Genomic DNA, 19442 nt, shown 5'->3' with positions numbered 1-19442 from the left:
CATAGGACACTGATTGGATCAGACACAAGTGCATAACTTGAAGGGTAAATGCTAGATTAGATCAGCTGGAGGCACAAACTCTCGGGTATGCAGTTAGGGTTAGGTTTTAGGTTAAGGTTAGGGTTAAGATTAAGGTTAGTGTATAAATCTTGCAAGAGTTTTGCAAATCCTCCCTCCAGCTGCTCCAGTCTAGCACCAACCAACTTGAAGCCTGACAAGATGGACTGATCTTGTGATCTTGCGAAGCCAGCTGCCTCGCAAGGTAATGAGTCCACATTATCCTATTTCTTTCTTTTTTCTGCCTTTCTCATATTACACCCTTTATAGATGCATATATCAATACATTTCCAAAAGCCACACCAAAAGTATAAAAATAGAGCCTGGTCCATAAATGGAAAAAGGAGTGTTTTACTCGGTTTATTGAACAAAATATCTTACAGTATCTTGGATATACATATATACATATTATCTTGTACTGTGTAACACCGTTGATGAGCCCCTGCAGTGACATTGATTGTAACACTGTGCCTCCAAACTTCAATGGATGTTTCAAGGAAATATTAATATATCATTGACTTCCAAACACATTATACAAATCTGAATATAGAAAGCACAAAAAATAAGAATTTATCAGTGAAAAGTACTCACTCTCAGGACAGAAAGGTTCTTCATACAAAAAACAACTTTTACAATATATTTTTTTTGCAGTTACAGTATTCAGGTAGTAAATATACCTGGAATTCACTCTGTGTTTTTTCGTATGGTGTTGTTCACTTTTCCTCTGCACGGAAATCACCAGTAAGGACTTATTCTAGAACAAATAAAGAAGTGGCTCGGCCACCGGAGCTTCTGCTGTCGTCTCCACTGCTGCTGCCACATTATCAGCAGACCTCTCAGATAACATACACATCAGTCTTCTCCCCAAGAAGCCAATAGGTTCTCATTTTGCCTTTGCCCTGGAAAAACACAGAAATCAATAGGTTCATCAATGGAGATGAAGTGGGGGTTGGGAGGTGAGGGTGATATCCTCTATTAGGCTGCCCTTCATTAAGGGTGACCCTGATGGTTGTTGCAGCTCAGCTTACACCTCCACCTTTCTTCACAAAAGAAGCGTTATGTGTTATCAGAGAAGAATTAACCACATCATACTTCAAAATCATAATAGCATATTGCTGTTGCCAGGTGAAAACCTTGTTCCTCCAAAAGGTCAAAATCCATCTCAAGCTATTACTGAAATGATTGATTCATTAGGTGATAAGATGATCAACAGAAAATTAGCAATTTAAAGCAAATTTAAATATTTATCAAGCAAAAATGTAAACATTTACTGGCTCCAGCTGATCGAATGTGAGAATGTAAACTGATTATCTTTGGGTTTTGAATGTTGGTCAGAAAAATCAAGCTTTCTGAAGACATTATCCTGGACTCTGGGAGGTAAAGGACTTTTTTCACAATTTGTCATTTTGTACAGGGCCATAGCCAGGACTTTAGAAACACTGACATTTTCCTTCCTAAATGCTGTTAAAGAATTCTCCACACTGGCAGGAATGTAACTCTGGTGGTCTAAATCACACTAAACATCATCATCACTTCATTCATAAATCCCTCCATTATGGTTAATTTAACTTATTTATCTTAACTAATACTAAATGAAACAATACTGAGGATATAACCTGTGTGCCCTCAATGGAAACTGCAACCCTGATTTTAAACTATTGATCAATTAATCAAAATAATCAGACAAATCAATAATCATTTCGATAATCATTAGTTGCTGCCCACTCCATGAAACAGCTGGCAGCCCCATTATACAGTAAGATGTTAGTTTCCAAATTAAAATGCAGAAATATCATTCTGCAAACAAATCTTAACTTCATTCATTCCAATACAGATAAAGTCATTTCAAGAATTGTGAATCTCGAGTGTGGTGATCAGCCTTCCTGAAACAAACCGCACCAACAATAAATGTTTTTTGCAGTGTGAGCAATCTTTATTCAGCAGTCACAAACAGAAGCAGGGCAGCCTTTGTGAGCATAATGCTTGCTCTTTTTCTTGTGTTTCAACTTTAACAGTTTTTTTAAGAAGCAAAGGAAGGCTGCTTACCTTCATTTCTACATCTCCTCGTAACTGAAGATCAAAGTAGCCAAACTCATCCAGCACTTCTTTGGTGGCTGAGGATACATGGATCTTCAAAGCTGCAAAACACATCAAGAACACAACAGACAAGAATGAGAATCTTCACACAGTAAATGGAAAATGACAGCTCCAACAATATTTGAATTACCACCACACTGCTTTTATCTCAGGCCTCAGGACATAACTGAGAGGTGCGACGAGTAGAAGCATTCAGTCCCATCAGACATCAGCAGCTAAAATGCTAACAGTGGTGAAAATCTGCATTGTTTTATCCAATTAATGCACACAGTGCAGAGATGTGAGATGTGATTCCTGACTGTGAGGCTTCAGGTTGCACAGTTTATCGCTGGCTAAGGGCCCTTAGCTGTAAGTGCTATCAATTATTTACCAGTGGAGGCACAATACAGGAAGCGACTCAGTAGTTAATCAATACATCTGATGATTGGCTCGCAAAATATCCAACCACAGTTTCATAACACTAGGTCCTGTCGCTGCCAGTTAAGAACAGAAATGTCAGTGTAGAAAGTATTTGACTCAGCATGTCAATACGTCTTATTTTCAGCTTTGAAATCATGTTCTTACTGAAGAATGTTTCCATCCAACCACATTAGAAGATACTCATTTACACTTATTTCAGCAGATTTCTGTGCAGTATGTTATGTGTGCTGACTGTACAAGATTTAAAAAACTGTTCAGATAAGTGCTTATTTGTTGTTTACTGGAATCAATTGTTATCTTGGCTACAACTACTCTTCCTGTGGTCAATATAAAAAACAGTGAAATTAGCAAAGGTTTACACTTTTACATTTACTTACTACATGCTGTATAATACACAATAGTACACAGCACAATAGAATCACATCAGAACTAAACAAATCAACGGTAAAGCAAAAAATCACATCAACAAATCCCATGAAAAGACAAAAAACAATTCCTCACACGAGCACCAAGTATGTGTTCACTCGTAGCTGAAAATAGTTCCTTACAAATGCATTTCTTACTCCTGTTTGAGTAATATTTGCTAAAAACTACAGTGCCCAGCTGTTGTAGGAAAGTACTGAGCCTTTTTTAAAAATTAAACTATATACTTGGGACCTGTTTTTTAAGATTTACATCTTCAGTAGGAACCAATGGGATTGGGACTGTGTAACCTTGACTTCTCTACTGTGTTATTGGGAGTGACACAGACAGAGTAGAGAAGTCAAGGTTTATGATATAAAATCCAGCAGGCACCAGAGATGTCCAGGGTAAAACAAATAGAAAAAAAACTAGTGACATTGACACTCACCCTCTCCGTTGGACTCCATTCGAGATGCCGTGTTGACAGTATCTCCAAACAAACAGTATCTGGGCATTTTCAACCCAACCACACCAGCACAGACTGGACCTATAAAACAGAAGCTAAAGATAGTCACATTTTACAGCAGAAAAAAACAATAATATCTGGCATGCTAGACGCTGCTGTCATTTTCACACCACCACCTCAGTGAAAATATTTTTAAATAGCACGACAGAAGTGTGAGTGAATCGAAATTGTGCTTGGAATGCTTTAAATTACTCTGACAATGCTAAGTACCAGCCTACACACGCTGGTCTATTGCTATTGCATGTCAAGTGTCTGAATAAGAATATAAACAGTGCCGTCATGAGCTGATACAGTCTAAATAGTGCGTCAGAAGCCACTCATAAATTACACCCAACTACTACTGAGGCACTACTGAGTGTTTATGTCCAGTCATCATGTTGGCATCCAATGGTGGGAAGTTACAAATCACCACTGCCCTACGCTTGATGTACACTCAGTTGCCAGTTTATTAGGTACACCTAGCAAAAAATAATGCAGGCTAATACAACAGCCCTGCAATAAATACTACCTTCATTAAGGTTCTGATGTTCAGTTTTTGTTGCAACTGTTTCAGAGAGGTGTTAGTTCAACTTATGGTCACTGTGGAAGCTGTAGTTTATGCTGCTGTTGAACTGCATTACATTATACTGAGAGATGTTTTTACATAGTCTACCCTCATTGATAGAAACAGGGCGGACAAAATATTACAAGCACATAGTAGTAGAAAAAATAACAGCACCGCAAACTACAACCAAGTAAGTGGATCTTGAGCTAAGATTATTTTGTCAAAATAATCAAAATGTTTATAGGCAAGGTCTTAACTTTGATTTATTATTACTATGAGGCAGGGCATTAACTCAAGCACATTTACCGGCATGTTGACAGTCTGGGGATTTCACAACAGTGTACTCACACAATCTGTCACGTAATCTAATGCCCTGGATCCACAGTTAAATCACATACACACATAGATACAAGTGCTCTATAAATAAAATGTATCATTATTATCATTACATAGATGGTGATAAGCATGTGAGATTACTATGATTAATTATAGGAGTTCAGTGTTGATGATTAAATATCAGGACCCACACTGTATTTAGTCTTAATTTAGGCTTTTTACAGGTTCTCTGTATATCTAGTTTTAGAGCACATTAGCCCTCACATTACACACATACTGTAATTACAGTTTATCTTAGATAGAGGAGATAGAGAAATGTGTTTTGGTTAGTCCAAGTCTTTTACGGAAAATTGTTGCTAATTCTGGCTGAATTTATTGCAAAACGTATTGTAACTCATATCAGATGTGAACCCTGGTAGACGGGAAAGAGAAGGGTCATACATGGGAAAACATGATGCTGCTTTGACTAAGCTTTCAACAAAATACATGGTTGGATAGATATTCTGAGTAAGTTCTCAAAACTATAATATTCATGTAGCCTGATTTAGACTTCTGAATCACGGCCCACATCTTTCATTTGTTCAACAATTCAAAAAGGTCTGGTGTTGTGCTCATTACCAGCCGTTTCTCAGTGGGAAAACAACCAAGTCAATCAATTGTTGATTATTCTCAGTCTGGGTGGAATTAAGAATAGGATAGTCATCCTCCAGAGCAAGAAAAATGCAGTAGCTACGACTAAAAATGGAAACAGAAAAATGGCCAGACAAATGGCAACAAGCAGGAAGGAGAGTGACGTAGCTGTACAGCTTGTTGTAAGTGGATTTACAGATTAAAGAACTCATAAATCACCTTGGTGCAGATGTGCACAGATGCAGGTCAGCGTGAGAGTCCAGACTCACCTGTGTGTATACCTATCCTGAGTCTCAGCTGGTCGTTGGGTCTGTGTCGGATCTTGAAGGTTTTGACCTGCTCTAACAAAGCCAGCGACATCCCAGCGATCTCTCTGGCATGGAGTTTCCCGTTCCGAACTGGCAGCCCTGACACCACCATGTAGGCGTCGCCAATGGTCTCCACCTGAGGGACGAATCATAAGTGATCAAAGCGTCAAGAGAGAAAAAATACCTTCTTCTTGTCATTTTGCCATTGTATGTACTCAAACATTTCAGTTGCAGATTTTAACATAAAGTAAGAGACAAAACTCAGCACTGACTGGACACAAATGAACAAATTCTTGCATTAAAATCAGTCATCGTAGTGACATTGATAATCCTGATTTACCTTGTATACGTCGAAGTTATCGATGATGGCATCAAAACAGGTGTACAGATCATTAAGCAACGTAACAACCTACAGAGAGAGAGACAGGAGAGTTTGGATTATGTGACCTCACTAAAGCAACAGTACTGAAACATTTTTAACTTATTGCTTGTATGTCAACTGAAAGCATTGTGAGTTCACTGAAAAATGTAAAACTGTAGACCGTTAATCCAACATTTGGCACTGGGGTTTGCATTTGTTAAGAGGCTGACAGATTGAGAGGTCAGTGTGTCTGCTAAACCTCACAGTCTCTCACATTATCTGTGTCTGTCTGTCCCTGGACGATTGCCCGCTGTGGCTTACCGACAAACATTTACAACATCATGAATCAAATCCACAGATGGAATATTACAATCTGCCATCCCTACACCTTTCAGCTCTATACAGTATATCGTCTATGCCCCCCTCGCTTTTCAGAATCCTGCTTTATTTATATACAGTTATTACCGTCCGCTCACAGCAATAACTTTAACAAGCGGCAGCCAAGTGATGGGTTTTTTTGGCCCTGTTCGTGTCCTGACAGGAACATCAGCAGACACTATTCAGGGTTCCAAAAAAAGTTCTGCAACCTCATCTGTATGTTTTTCAGGCAGTAAAAAACAAACATTTTATTAAGTTTTTGATTTACTCTTAATATTCTCCTAAAAAGAATTGAATATCAAGAAGCTATAATTGAATATCAATCAAAGATAAGACCACAATAACACATTATCTACCAATAATCAATGTGATTTTAAGCACCTGGTTGTTTAATACAGCAATGTCTAATATTTTGTTGGGCTACCATTATTATAAAACCGTGACAACCAGTTTCATCATACTGTATTATTTACTATAATATGATTAAAAGAAATACGTATAAATGCTAGAAGTAGCATTCACATTGTTTCAGTTGAAGACCCCTGACTTGACCCCACACTTCTGAAACCAACAATCACTTCTGAGTGATTCACAGGGAGTGGCATGTTTACAGTTATGTTGTTTTACTGATGCTAGATTAAATCTATGAGTTTTCTTAAGAGGCAGATACTGCATGTTGTGGCACAATGTGACTCAACTCTGCGTCAACACACTCTTTCATCTAGCAGTTGTACTATTCTGAGTTGCAGTCCATGTGTGGGAACACACACTGTGGGAACTATGAAACACACTGTAGGTAGAAACCTGATACGAGTGAACACTTTAATGCATGAATAGAGAAAGAGAATTCACTGTGACTGATCACGACCAGAGATATTAGATTAGCTTGATAGATTTTGAGGAAAGAGAGAAAAGGAGAACCTGTTAGTTCAAATCTTTTGATACATTTCACCAAACACACAGAGAATTCGAGTAAAATCACTCATCGGAGGTGAGCGCGGTGACATATTGATTGCAGGCTGTGTACCTGTAGTGGTGTACTCTCCGCAGACATGGACGTGAAGCCCACGATGTCACTGAAGTAAATGGTGACGCTGTCAAATGCTTCTGCCTGCACCGTCTCCCCTCGTTTTAGCTGCTCTGCTACTGAACTGCGTGCAGAGAGAGAGAGATGTAAGGTCATGAGGACAGGTTCAGAAGAATCAACGGAGGATCAGAGGATACTCAAATGACTAAAGAAATGTGAAAAAACAAGATCAAACAAGCAACTGCGGGTTCTCAGAGGTGATGAGAAAATGATGTTTGCTTTGTTGCTGTCAGGTGAGCAAATTTAACTAAGACTTGTCTTCCTAAAACATAATTACAGAACAATCGCCTGGCAAGTTTAAATAAATGTCAGTTTATCTTCATGTTCATTTTCTCTTAAGCAAATAATACCAAAGGCAAAAACAGTGTGGCAGAAGTCAGTTAGTCTAATTCACAAGCGCGGTGAGAAATGATATCTGTCCTTTCTCACAGATCTTAATGTCTGTGTATCTGGATGCCTTTGGAGGAGGGAAGCAGGAAAAAGGGGATAAATGTCTGAGAAAGATGAGATTTGCTACTGTTGTGTTATCCAAATGCATACACCCACTATCATGTCTGTTCTTCTGTCTCGCCTTAATGAGCAGTTTGCCTGTCAGCTCTCTCTCTCTCTCTCTCTTCACTTTCATCTACAGTGAGATCACACCACGGGGAAATGTGCATCTCTTAATAAAACGTGGTACTGGGAGGGATTTTCAGTCTTAAATTAATACAGGGATTTAACACAATTGACAGAGTGTCATTGAGCTACGACTGGTAACATCCATCCTATCTGCAGGGTTCACGTTAATTGGAGTTTGAAGCTTTTGGGGTTGAAGGACAAAAGCGTGAATGTGTCATTTTTCCTTACTGTGGTAAAATTTGATAGAGGAGATTTTCGGCTTTCCTTTTCTCCTCCAGGTAGGCTTGTGTTCGCTCTTCCACAAGGTTCTCCAGGTTATTGGCGTACTGCTCCATCCTGGACAGCAGGTTGTTAAGAATACTGGTGCTGCCCTCCCTGTGGAAAACACACAAACACACACACACACACACAGAGTAGAATTAGGGAATATCCACACAAATCCCCAGTCAGGTATAATCATACTGGTACCTGAAACTTTAGTTACAGTAGTATGGTGGAAAATTCATAGTGTAACTTAGTGTATTAGGAATGTGTTCATATATTTCTTTTACACTTAAATTAAGTAGTGCATCTGCTCTGGTAAAAATAGAAGGGGACTTTGATCCTCTCTAGGGACAGGACGGCCCGCCACCAGACAAAATCAATAGCCTGCCAAGCACAAACAGACAAAGTAATAAGCTGCTCTTTAATATTATTGTAGATAGTGATATTTTAGGTGAGTTACTGAGATAAATAAGGAAAGACCAATGAGATTTGTAAAAAGCATCAGGAGACGTGTTCATCTCTAAAGTATAAATGACACTGTATTGCCTGACAATGTTAATTGCTCTGCGCAGAATAACTCAGGTCTTTGTTCCTTTGTCAATTCAATAAAGATTTTGATTTGATTTGATTTATTGATTGGGACAGTGTGCAGTTTTAAACATTAAAGACAACTTAACCTCTGAACGATTTTTCGTTTTCTAAAAGTTCATTTATTTGCCACCACAGTTGTTTATTAGTATTTAAAGGAAACACTGTAGTCACCAAGTTCATTTATGGACCAAGACCTGGGACCAGGACAACATCAATGAAATAAAGTCTGACTTGGCAAGAAACAGTTTGTTTTCCTCCAAATAAAGTGGTTTAGATAATCTGGATAAACTGTTTACAACCTGTGTGAACGTCTGACTGCTCGTTTTTCTTTCACTGTCTGTTTGGTGCATTAAGTAAAAAGAGTTATCTAAACTGATAGAAATGATTACACGATGACAAAAATAACATCCAGGTCGGAATAAATCAGAATTTATCTTTAAGTTAAGTTATTTCTTATCAGCACTCACATGTGTTCATCATGTAAATTATAAAGGCTTTGTGAATCAGATATGAGGGACAAACTATCCATCCAAAATGTAGCAAAAAAGGAACACATATAAAGAAAAGAGTAAGAACTTCGAAAGGTAAAAATTAGTGTTTGTATTTTATGTTGATGTTAAAAGAGACCAAGCCCAAGGATTGACCCATGTGGAACCCCAGAAAAAATGTTTTGTCTCAACAAATTTAAACTACTGAAGAAAACATCAGTAGCAGTTGGTGTCCAGCTGATGGAAACAGCACAAAGAAAAACAAGGAATGACAGACTTAAACAGTTTAGTGAGGAGCACTAAGCACTTTTTGCTGTTTGATAAATACAGCTGTACATAATCTCTGCAGTGGCTTCAGAGGTTTATTTTTACTTTTATGTTGATTCTGAAAATGTATTAATCTGCATGTGGTTGGTTGTGTTTGTTTCTTTTTCATTTTGTCCTTGTAAATCACTTTGTAATCTTTGGTTTTGATAAGTGCTGTATAAATAAATGTTATCATTGTTAAATAGCTGTGGAAAAATTCAAATTATTCAGAGTATTTGAATAGCTTTTCCTCCTCCAACATGGCCACCTGTGTCCATTGGCAACCGCTTAAAAAACAAGAAACTCAGTCTGTGCAGAAAACAGGTAAAACACCAGAAATGCATATGTCTGTTTCACTGTGATTTTGAGACATTTGTTTGTGAACACACAGCAGCTGTTGTTGTCTTCCAACATGGAGAAAAAAAAACAGTCCCTCCAAACATTCTGTGAAAGGTCTATTTTCATCCCTACTGCTGCGATGGTAGCGTTTCACATATGTTTTATAATTATATAATACACAATGTTGTATAATGTGTTTGTCTCAGGTGATTTTCTAAATTCATATCCTTACGCACGCACACACATGCATGTACACGCGATCGCTTGTACCGGAGCGTGAACGCGAGTCATCCACACCACCATGACGGTTAAAAGCATCAATGTCTGGCATTCTGCCATGTTTCTTCTGGGTCACGGATCCTACACACACCCACATGTTGTTTAAGTTTAAAGTACAAAACATCAGAGGGAGACATGAAAGACAGTTATGAGTATCAACGCACTGAATGCAATCACACAGGGCACGCATGGTTTACTGCACTGCACATCACTGACATCCATATTTTCCCACCATTCATCCAAACTGATACAATAGATAAAATAGTAACAGTAATAACGGTCTCTATGGTGAGCCTGATGGGAAAGAGATAACACTCCAAAAAATCATCATTTCAGTAAGTGATTTAACCCTGTATCCTGTCTAAAAAACCTTATTCCTCCGAGAGAAAGTGGGGAAAAAACATCCCCGTTCGTTTATGTGTTGACAGAAGGATATCATAGAAGCTTGACCAGTTTCACTGAAATTTAGTGGACTGTAGGCTTGACAGACAGCAGAAGCACTTTCTGTTTTAACTCATTTAGATGCTTTCAGACAGCGAGCATTTACCACTCCATCTTTTTCCAGTGTAAACACAACGGCCACTGAGGTCAGCAGCAGCGACCATGAGAGAGGTCAGCCACTGGTCTTGTGAATGTGCAAGGTTATGTGTTCAAAATGTGATTCTCTCACTGGACCAATAAAAAACATTAATTAATCAAACTGCTATTTAGCTACATAATGAGATAAAGGGGTCGGTATACTCTGTCAGAACTGCTTGTCGGATGTTCAGATATCTTCATTCACAACCAACTTCCCATTTACACCCAAGTAAATGATAAACGATTGTTTACTTGTGTGTAAATGTACCACTTCTGTTAAGAAAAAAAAGCTACACTCAAACGACTGTCTCACAGTTTAAACCCTATTTTCCTTGTAGTTTGCTCCAAAATACAAAGTTCTTTCCAGGAGACACAGAAGCGCAGAAAGTAGAGAATGACTGACTCAATTAATCTGCAATTAAATGAATGAAATCTGACTGACTGTGCAAAATTTGATGGCATTTCCCTCTAGAGGTGATGCTACAGCTACTTGATGAATTTAAATAAATTTAAATAACTCTGACCTCATGAGTCTGAGTCTCCTGGACAAAGCTCTAATTTTCCCAGACAGGATTTACATATTTTCGGGACATCGTGACCACCATGGGCCAGTCAGCATGTTTGTCTATCACCATGTATTTTAATGCAGATCTGGGTCCAGATGCAGATTGAGAATTTAAAACATTTTCTACTTGACTGTGCGGTCTTGGCAGAGGTACGTGCCCTCTGAGTTCTCGTTTACAAAGTGGATAAACATGCTTCGAGAAGTTACGTATTCCTCATATATGGACTGATGGGCCTGACATAACCAGTTTTTAGTTAAGAATGAAAGAAAAAATAATACCATGTAAAAAAAAAGGGAAGATTTCAATGCAGAACACAATGTAAAGTGAGCAGTTTTTGTAGTATACTGTGAGCAGTGAACGCAAACAGTGAGAGAGCTGCACGGTGAGAGGTCAGCTATTCACGGCGAGCGAAGTGTCAGCTCTCTGTGCGGGTTAAACCGAACCGTTTACTGCTGAACACCCCTCTTGTTACCGCGCCCTTCAAGCCCAAGCTCATACACACACACACACACACACACACATACACACACACCAAAAATAACAGCCCATCCATCACGTCATGTCAACAACATACATTTACCTAATGAAAATAACCGGCAAACAGTGCATTAACGTGCAGGTCTCTGTGGTGAAGGGCTTCATACACACGAGAAGGGACTTTGCATGCTCGCTGTCAAGAGCATCCTTGAGTGCTTCTGCGGATATCAATCATACAGACCCTCTCTACTCCGAGCCACTCCAAATGGAAAGCTATACATCACCGGGCTTGTCCTGCAGTGACTTACAGAGCAAACAGAGGAGAGGTCACACTGAGAGGAAAAACACACCAAACACACAGATCTGTTTATAGATACGCTTCCAAACCACCTGTTTTAAGACTGCTACTCCACCAAATCAACAAATGTATGGTTGTACTTTCATAAAGCTGTCACGCTGATCCTATCTTTAAAGAATCATTGCTTTTGATCGACTTAGTTAACTGCAAATCATGTGTCCTTTACGTTTCTTCCGACCACTTATCATATAGTTTAAATAAAATGGACACTGAGACTGAGTAGTCACTGGTCTCCATTAATACCTTTTACTGTAATATTGTTTAGAGCTCCAACTTGTGATTATCTTCATTCAATCAATTCATCTACCAGTTATTTTCTTGATTAATCAGTTAAATGTTTTGTTTATAAAATGTCAGAAAATAATGAAAAATGATCACAATTTCCTAATTGCAATACCAGATTGCTTATTTTGTCCAACTAACACTGAAAAAACAAATGATTTGCAGTTTAATGCCAGAAAAAAAAGACAAAGAAAAGAATAACAATAGGAACTAGAACTTGGAAATGTTTGGCATTTTTGACTTGAATGATTAATATGGACGTTTGATAATTATAATTGCCCTTTAATACATTTGCAGTGACTGTTTTGTCTGTAGTACAACACATTTATAAAAATATGATGCACAACATTTTGACTTGTTTTCATAAAGGAATGGCTCAGATTGGATTATCCTGCACTGTTTAGTGATACAAAAATATTTATACTGTTTATTCATATTTAGGGGCAATAACTCTGTCTGGCAATTTTGGACCAGTATAGTCTTTGCTGTTCCAAAAGCTAGAAGCCAAAGCCTCAACAGCTAAAGTGAGTTAGCGTTCCAGCTACGTGTCTTTCTTTAGAACATAGATGAGGCCACTATGTTAAACAAAATTCTACTATGCTCTTCTTTAAGATACTTAGCAATCAACACTGAGTTCACCTTTAGAATAAGAATGAATGATAATAATATTGATTAACTAAATCAAACGTGTCAGTCAAAGACAGACTAGTGCATTAGCAGTATTTTTCTACCTGAACAATCTGTCATCATACATGGCCAAAGCTGGATTTGTACACGTGTACAGGCAACAGCATAGCTATGTAACCCCCACACATAGAGAGAAGCAGATGAAGGTTGTTGATGACAACATCAGGTAAGATGAAAGACAGCTCAATAATATATTCTTTTCAGTAAAACACATGTAACAAAGCCATCCACTGGAAGCCTGCTGCTCGCCACTCTACTACAGTGGATGAAAGAAGATGAGCGTGGTTACTCAGGCTGTTGATTGCACAGCAGTTGTCTCCTATTCAGTAGCGAGACTAGGTACACATTCCCATCATCATTCTATCTCACAAAGTGAATGAATGAATGCAAACACAATAACTGCGTGGTATATAAATAAAGCACAATTCAGCCCGATCATGTATGACACATCCGTTTAGCGTTGCCATGGTATCGACAGGTGATATTTGACGCTGAGCTGTAAATCACTTCCTTCGCCGGAGGCAGCTACAGCAGGACCACTTGTACACTTTGACACACAAGTTTATTTCCATCTTAAGCTAAGCTAGAACACGACATTTAGAAGTAGAAAGCTCCAAGTTGCCATTCAGAGTAATGAACCATGACCCATGTTTTGATCTCCATGTCACAACTCACAGCACAGGAACACTGACCGCAGCCAGCAAGCACAACACTTCAACCTCTGGCAGCCAGAAACTGCATTGAGTCAGCCAGTGTGCTTAACCTCCTGAACCTTGATTTTACCCTCAAATATCCCCTTTAATACTCACATCCTACTGTCTGACAATATCACACTTACATGTTTACACATGTTTACGCTTCTTCCAGTTTCAGCTGAAGCTGAAGTAAATATTCAAACCTAATGTTTATAATGGCTGCATTGTTACATTAAACTGACATATTCCAGTTGTCTTTATGCACAGTTTTCTCCATATTTCATAATTTTTTGGCACCATATTTGTTTTTTTAACCTTTGGGATATTGACTAGAATTTAAAGTGCAGTTCTGTGGGTCTGAACAATGATTAACCACCTAACATGCTTTTGTAATGATGGAAACCCGCCACCGTGTCCAGCTGAACTTGAATCTTTTCTTTTTGTGAGAATTTAGTTCAACGCCACCATAAGTTACGAGCACAGGGTGACATAAATGAAAAAAATACAGTACAATGAATCAAAAGTTCATGTCATGTTCATTTCTGCTCTGCAACACATTGACTGGAAACTTTGAGAATGAATTATTTTACTTTTTTCTCCTTATACTTTCACTGGAGTGATGTAGTAAGTAAGTAAAGTATTTCTTCTGGGTTTTTCAGTACTTTTCTACTGCTTTCTGTACAAAATGAAAGTATTATCTCCATGTCATGTTTCTACAGAATGAATTCTATCTATACATATATATTTGTATTATACACTTTCCCAAACAGCTTCCATCAACCTAGAGTTCAAACCCAAGAATGTGCTGTGAATTGTGTATTTCCATGAGCCTTTTTTTATGTGTGTGTGTGTGTGTGTGTGTGTGTGTGTGTGTGTGTGTGTGTGTGTGTGTGTGTGTGTGTGTGTGTGTGCGTGCGTTTGTGCGTGAGTGTGCGTGTGTGTCACTTTGTATCAGAAGGGGATGCTTCATACAGTAACTCTTCCTGACAGAGCTGCCCTACTCGAGGGAAAACATGCGTGCCTCTTTTCTGGCGTCGACAGACAACTTAAAACCAAAATATGCGTATGAATGATTCATGGGATCATTGAAAACAATACCAGAAACATAGACTCATACACTCCCCTTTCTCAAACACACGCACACACTCACACACACACACACACATGCTGAGATGGAAAGGCAGCAAAGAACACTTCCTGTCAAGAGCTGCCTGTCAGGAATTACAAACAGCCTTTTATCTAAAATTGTCTCCGTGATTTCCAGGACATGATCCTTTTTACTGTTTCTCTTTTTGAATCACTTAAACACATGAGTCTCACAGCAGTCAGACAGACAGTGAGTTTCCAACACGGTGTTCACTTGTTGAGCTTGGCAGGGAAGACACGGATAGTCTGGGGAAAAACAGCCTCGGTCGATTTCAATTTGTCCAATTATCACCCCTTGAAAAAAGAGGACGGAGGTGTTGAATATGTTAAATTAATCAAAAGTGCTTCCAGCTCCTAGTGTTTTGGTATAATTTAATTCTGTAATTTAAAGAGTCAGTTCACCCAAGTTGTAAAAGAGTGGTATCTAGCCAAGCAGATAGGTTTGGTTTTGTCGTTCCAGCTATTGGGATATCTGTATCAGATTTTTTTAGAATAAAGGGGAGCTTTGTCAGGCTGGGAAACGAAAGGAAGTGAAAGTGGGTTTCTCACTTGTTAAGTTTAGCCATGTAGATCTTGATGTGGCCGAAGTCGGGCCTCTCCGCAGGGTCTTCGGCCCAGCAGCCCTCCATCAGGATGGTCAGCTCCTCCGAGTGACATCTGCTGTCCGTCGTCGGCCGAAAGTACGGCTTCTGACCGTTCCTCACCTTCTGCACGATCTCTGCAGGGGAGAGGACAGAGAGTGTGATGCACAGTGGGAAATGTAGTGTGTGTGTGTGTGTGTGTCTGGATGAGGAGGCTGTTATATTAATATTTATACACTGATAATGTTCGCCACTGATGCATGAGTAATTCAGTCAGCGACTGCAGTTAGTGTTTTCATTCAATTGCTGCACAAGTTTTGAGCTAATTTCTAAAATTTCAGCAAAATATTTGAAAAAAGAAGTGCTTGTTTCCTTTACCTACCTTTGTGAGAATATATTAAAGACAACATGAGTCATAAAGACATAATAAATAGAGGAATAACAATAAATGATGATGATGAATAATAGTGAATACAACAACTGATACATCAGGGAATTTCCATGCTGCTTTCCAAGATGGTATTTGTCATAGCAGCCCACATCTGGAATCATCAGTGACTACTAAACTACACATAAAAGTGTTTTTAGTTGATATTGATTGTTTTAATAGTCTTGTATTTCTTACATGTCTTGTGCTATTTCAGCTGAATAAGCCTCAATATATTCAGCAGTGTAGATCAACTCTTTGTTGTTACTGATTTCACCTCTTTGATTCAATAATCCTATCATTTTATACGTTTATAGGAGACATCCTTCCTAAATGGATTCGTCCACTTCCTCTTCCTTCTGTTATTAGTATCATCATGAAACCTCCATAAAAGTAATCAGAAGACTCGGCTGTTATTTGAAAGCAGTGCAGGTTTGAACACATCCAGACACTAGAGAACAGGTGCAGGCTTTCATTGCTCTCAGCCTGTTAATGGATAACTATCAGCCACTTGTACAATCCGCATCGAGCGTGACTGTTAATAAAGGTCTAATGAAAGTCATCACATGGAGGAAGCACCACATCCACTTTGGACGAGAAAAAGTTGAACCTCTGATCCTGAATTGCTTTAGAAGTTTTTCCTGCTGTCGTGCTGGTGAAGAAACTGGTCAAACCACAATGGCCAACATGTGTGCAGGAAGCTGAGGAGCCAGAGGGTCAGCGGTGATTAAGCTCAGATTTATTTATTTTTTTTAAAGTCTTTATTTAAATGAAAGCTCCAGAAGATAACAATAAGGTTTTCAGTGTGAGAAAGCTACTGCAAACTAAAAGATATTTAGAGATCACCCAGGAGGGCCATCTGGTTTAACCGTAACCATGATCTGACCATAACAGATACCATACATACCATGAACACATATTTTAGAAAGAAGTCTTTTTTTAAAACGTTGGAACAATGAACATGATGTGGAGTTTTGTAGAATCCGTCAAAAACAACATTCTTAATGGCAACAGGGTTTTTACGATCAGCTTTGTAAAAGTGTTCTCTTTCTATGCTCTTTGATTTCTATAGTCTTTAAATGTCATTGTTTTTATTCAAAGCGTGACCTTCTGCTTTTATAATCGAACTCTCAGGAAACCTGTTGCTGTTGAGGTGGACTGTGTTATTCTGTAGCTGTTGATGCTGTGGGCTCATATCTGTCTTGTTGTATATAAATGTGTTTTGTTATGTTTTTTAACGCAGCTATTTTCACCAGGACCTCTTAGAAGAAAAGTGTCTCATTGGCACCTTCCTGCCAATGAGATGAACAGAAATTTTGAAAATGCCTGCAGCATCTTAAACTAACATATAGTAACTGCTTTAAGTAAGTAAGTAAAGTTTATTTAGTATAGCACCTTTAACAGAGCAGGTCACAAGGCCTTCCAAGAGTGAAATTGTTACAAAAACAAACAAACAAAAACACACACTGACATGCTAACTTTTTACATTTTACTGTTTATTTGACTTATTCATTTCCCTTGTCTGTATTTTGTTTGTGTTGTTTCTTAGGGAACAATCGTATTTTTGTGTATTCTATGAAAAGTGTTGGTTTTGTGACTCCACCTGCCTTTGACATCTGGTCAACATGTGTTCTTTGTTTGTGTACATGGCTACAGGGCCATGATATAATAGACTGACCTTACCGAGGTCCACTTTTAAATGCCAGTGAAGCCAATGAATGAAGTTCCTATTATGTGAACTTTCTGTCTTTCTGTCTGTCCTTGTCAAAGGAAACTGATTTCTTCAGAAATATTTCTCCCAATATTTTCCTATAACGACACTTTGTAAAGTTAGCTGCTTTACAGAAAATGGTTTTGCTTGTGAACTAGAGACCTAACACAACTCAATCGATATTGATTTATCTGTTTGATGTGATTTTCTTTTGTGCTCATGTTTTACATGTTTACATGCTGCATGCAGTTAATAACACAGTGGTCAGCTGACCTCCCTGAAGTAGGTAAAAGAAAGTTGTTTTTACCTTTGGGGCTGAGGTCCATGCCTTCCACATAGAAAGGTCCGTTCCTCAGGGCTATTTCCTGCAGTATGATGCCAAAACTGTACACATCACCCTTCTGAGTCCCTTGAGGGGGATGGCGATCGTATATGAGCAGCTCGGGAGCTGTCCAAAGCTTCTCTGAAAAATGAGGCAGAGTCAGAAACTCTGAAAATGTCTTAACAGCAACAGTTGCTGATTTGCATGAACTCCACTTACTTGCATAGAGAGCGTGCGAGTCATCATTTTCGCAGGACGAGCGGAAGCTGGCCAAGCCATAATCCGTGATTTTCAAAACAAATCGACTGTCCACCACGCAATTAGATGACTTCAGATTTCCATGGCAGCCAAAGTAGCTGTTGTGGAGATAGTTCATTCCCTGGTGGAGAGGAGCGTTAAGTCAAGCATTAAGGGGTGCTTTTTTTTTTTTTTTTTTCCTCTACAGCAAATCATACATGTGAGCGCACAAAAATGCAGGCATATGGAAATAATACAGTTTGACAAGTAGACGTATGCTGAAGGATTTGAAAAAAGGCCATGTTTCAAGAATGCCACAGTCACAGGGGAATTTCTGTGACATTATTGTTAAGTCCTTAGGGAAGGGGACGGCGGGTACTGAGTGTACTCATGTTCAATATTCTGTGGAAACGGTGAGTCAAACATCCCTCAAAGCTTCACCAGCCCCTCTTCTCTGCAGAACGCTGCTATCTGTGTGGAGCAATTTAGCTGGAGCGCTTTGTCATGCAAGTAGTTCAATATCGAATTCATCCAAGAGAGAGAGATCTCCTGACAAAAAGCCTCTTTGTTTGGATGAATTAAAAATAATCTCCGAAAGTAAATCCATGATTAGATTTGACGAAGCTGGAAGGATATTTTAGCAAATTTTATGATGACGTTTCTGTCCTACTTTACACGACATAATGGCAATATGTACTGTAGTTTCATACATTGCGCTGTGCCAAAAATACATTTTTTGTGCATGATGGTCTTTCTTGCTCGCTCTCTCCACCTCACTCACTCTTTCACAAACTGTCCATGTGAAACCATGGCAACCTGGGGCATTTGTTGTGGGTAAGGCACGCAAAGCATCTTATTTAACATTGAAAAGTGACCTTTTTGTCAACATTTATGGGCAACCATCAAATAAATCGATGCTTCTGTCCTGACTTTCGGACTATTGGAGTTTTGTTTACAGTCCTGTCAGTCTGACCGCCACGTACCTTCACTATGTCATTAATCAGCGAGTAGCGGAACATCCAGTCCAGGTTGATGCTCTCATTCTCCAAAATGTCCTGGACAGCACAAGAGCAAAACAAATCAAAAATTGAGCATAAAACTTTCAGAGACAAATCTGGTTTCTTGGTTTATTTTTTTAACTTCCAAGAGCAGCCAAGATAAGACAGTCCAAAGGTTTATTTTGGGACTCAATACAGAACCACCTTCAGGCCAGATACCATATACTCTTTTTCATCCTCAGGGTCACACATGTCGCCCTGCAGGATGTTAACATCCGGCCAGTTATTGCAATCTGGGTTCTGCTTTGTTCCAACCATATCACATTAGATGCAGTTATTTGTCTT

The 19442-nt window shown here is 38.8% G+C and overlaps 1 protein-coding gene across 1 annotated transcript in view; it reads right to left on the bottom strand.

Annotated features, from left to right (window-relative positions):
- Positions 1 to 409: 409 nt before the first annotated feature.
- Positions 410 to 19442, bottom strand: part of npr2 (natriuretic peptide receptor 2) — a 65010-nt gene continuing 45977 nt past the window's right edge. Inside the window, exons 12-22 of the mRNA XM_044334067.1 lie at positions 19083 to 19154; positions 18082 to 18241; positions 17848 to 18003; positions 15371 to 15539; positions 7993 to 8139; positions 7087 to 7210; positions 5661 to 5729; positions 5282 to 5456; positions 3425 to 3523; positions 2104 to 2195; positions 410 to 956 (exon numbers count right to left, since the gene is read on the bottom strand). Of these exons, the coding sequence (XP_044190002.1) occupies positions 894 to 956; positions 2104 to 2195; positions 3425 to 3523; positions 5282 to 5456; positions 5661 to 5729; positions 7087 to 7210; positions 7993 to 8139; positions 15371 to 15539; positions 17848 to 18003; positions 18082 to 18241; positions 19083 to 19154 (1326 nt within the window). The 3' untranslated portion in view covers positions 410 to 893. The remainder of the gene's footprint in view (positions 957 to 2103; positions 2196 to 3424; positions 3524 to 5281; positions 5457 to 5660; positions 5730 to 7086; positions 7211 to 7992; positions 8140 to 15370; positions 15540 to 17847; positions 18004 to 18081; positions 18242 to 19082; positions 19155 to 19442) is intronic.

This window comes from Thunnus albacares, chromosome 18, assembly GCF_914725855.1.
Source record: "Thunnus albacares chromosome 18, fThuAlb1.1, whole genome shotgun sequence".
NCBI classification, from domain to species: domain Eukaryota; kingdom Metazoa; phylum Chordata; class Actinopteri; order Scombriformes; family Scombridae; genus Thunnus; species Thunnus albacares.
This window is presented reverse-complemented; position numbering and strand designations above follow the sequence as displayed.